A 2,495-nucleotide genomic window follows, 5' to 3' on the forward strand; every position below is an offset into this window, starting at 1 on the left:
TCATTCTGGGTTCAGTCAGCCCAGATTTCAGGGTAACACAAATTTATAAGGAGCCCTAATCAATGGAACACAGAAAACAGCAGCCACCAAGGCAAAGCAAGATACCTCAGAGTACAAATTTCTCTCAAATAGAACTAAAAATATCAATAAAGCCATATGGAGATTACAAAAAACTTATTCACAAAAAGACAATACTATTACAGTGATGCCTTCAGGAAATTGTGATCGATCTGATGGGTTTGTGAGCTGTATAGTAACAGTTTAATCCTGGCAGTTTGTCCTCAGCATAAAAATTAAGCGCAGAGCTCATATGACACAACAAGGAAATATCTGCGTGTTATATTAGCGATCTGTGGCTAAAATCTGACTCTTGCAAAAAAAGAAAGAAAAGAAAATCAGCTGAATCCATATCAAATGTGTATCTAATCATGTGTAGCTCAATGAGCATTTCCTCTACAATACCTATATGTACCTGCAGTAAAGGATGCAGTTTTTGATTGTTTCTTTCTTCTGATTTTAGCTTGAACGTGCAACAGACAGAAGTCCTGTAACCGAGTTACTTTACAGAGCCTGATTATTTGTCTGGAGGCAACAGCTATCTGACTTTCTGAAACTAAAAATCTGGGATATGCAGGGAGTTACCAAACTTATTCAGACTTATAGCTTATCACATTTTCTGAAATAGGGTCCAGGAGGAAATTCCCTGTGTTGGATTTTATTTTGGCGTATTGAAGTAAGGAGTGACAGAACACTTCCTATCTTTTGATCAGTAATACATTTTGCAAAGCGCTGTATAAATTTCCTTCTATATTAGAACTATAAACTCCTTTAATTTACATTGAAATAATATCAATCAAACATAACACAAAATATAAAACGTTTAACAGATCCTGCAGTGTTGTTAATGGTTCTACAACGAGAGGGAAAGACTCACCCACTAGTGCAAAGTTACTCTCTAGAAGTTCTCTATGGGAGTTAAACCAGGCCTGAGCGAGCCGGCTGTTCTTGTTCTTTCCAATGATGTAGTTCATAATGTAAGACAGTAAGCCAGTCACCATCAGGATCTCCATGTAGTAACTTTCCCAGCTGTTTTGAAGGTGTGCAGGGACCTGGAAAGAAACAAACCAAAAGAAACAAATGAATCGTGCTGCAACTCAGCAGATCGTAAACATCTGGATGTCTGAGCGGTCAGACTACTATGGCTGCACATGCAAGACCTTGTGCTCAGTTCCACATCTCAATCCTTACCCTCCCTTCTGAAACCACTGCTGTAGCTCAACCAGCTCAGTTCTATGTCTATGAGTACATTTTGAATGTTTACTTTATATCTTAAGATACTACAAAAGCACACATCCTTGAATATAACTGATATTCCAGATACTTTTAAACCGGTTTTACCGTGTGGATTATGAGAGGGTCCTTCATGGAGTGGCCTGTCTTCTCCATGTCTCCAATTCCCTCAAACTCCTCCTGGTCATATTTGCTGTATATGTCTTGATCCTTAGAAGAAAAGATATCAAAATACTCAAATGGTATCAGTCATAGTAACGCCATTTGAATGTTAAGCATTAGAGAGTAAGGGGACATACTTGAGTCTCAGAGTCTTCGAAGCCATCCTGACCATCCTCTAGTTCCACAGTAGCTTCGTCTTCATCCTCTTCAGGCTGCGAGGAGGGTGATGAGACACGTGGTGGAGGGGCTGTCTCTGCTTCAGCTGTTAAATCCTCGTTCACGTCCTCAAACTCAGCAAAGTCATTGTCATCAAATTCTGCCAGGTCCTCCCCGTCATCAAAGTCGTCATTGTAGCGTCCTTTTGAGGCAGGAAGGGCCAGAAGGAGCAGGAGTGCTGGTACCAGGAGGAGATATGCGCTTCGCATATTGCAATCTGAATTAAAATCAATCAAAAACACAACAAGATAAGATAAAATAGGGAATAGAATAGGAGTTTCCTTCACTGACGGACTGACAATTTTTATTTGGTCTTAAACAACTATACATGACTTTGAAAAAAGAAAAAAAAAACATCAATGCATTTCATTTATAAAAGAAAAATAAGGCGTGATGAAAGAAAAGGATCATGCACCGTTTTACTCTAAATTAAAAGGAGAAGTTACAGAAACCTGCTGCAGCTGGTAAAATAAACTGTAGCACTCTATACAAATGCATGAAAAATGGTACCAACAAGTGCAACATTTACAACAGGAAAACCAAGTAGAGTGAAATAATAACTATGATGAAACCTTAAACTTTTATCAACAAACATGAGTGAATATTTAAGGATAGAGGACTGATAACTAATGGTTTGACATTTATTTAGAAGGATCATGGAGAAATGTACCCACCTCTTCACCCAGTCTACCCTGATCAAATGAGGGTGTCATTCATAAAGTAATAATAATAATCATTTACTTTCTAGATTAAGTGGTAAAAAAAATCCCAAGTGGAAAAGACAATATCAAATGATTTACATATATGTATATGTATGTATATATATA

The 2,495-nt window shown here is 37.8% G+C and overlaps 1 protein-coding gene across 1 annotated transcript in view; it reads right to left on the reverse strand.

Moving 5' to 3' along the window:
* ccdc47 (coiled-coil domain containing 47) overlaps window positions 1-1,913 on the reverse strand; it is a 5,846-nt gene extending 3,933 nt beyond the window's left edge. The window contains exons 1-3 of the mRNA XM_015374766.1: window positions 1,590-1,913; window positions 1,399-1,500; window positions 935-1,109 (exon numbers count right to left, since the gene is read on the reverse strand). Of these exons, the coding sequence (XP_015230252.1) occupies window positions 935-1,109; window positions 1,399-1,500; window positions 1,590-1,877 (565 nt within the window). The 5' untranslated portion in view covers window positions 1,878-1,913. The remainder of the gene's footprint in view (window positions 1-934; window positions 1,110-1,398; window positions 1,501-1,589) is intronic.
* Window positions 1,914-2,495: the final 582 nt, after the last annotated feature.

This window comes from Cyprinodon variegatus, unplaced genomic scaffold (assembly GCF_000732505.1).
Source record: "Cyprinodon variegatus isolate N-32 unplaced genomic scaffold, C_variegatus-1.0 Scaffold109, whole genome shotgun sequence".
Lineage (NCBI taxonomy): Eukaryota > Metazoa > Chordata > Actinopteri > Cyprinodontiformes > Cyprinodontidae > Cyprinodon > Cyprinodon variegatus.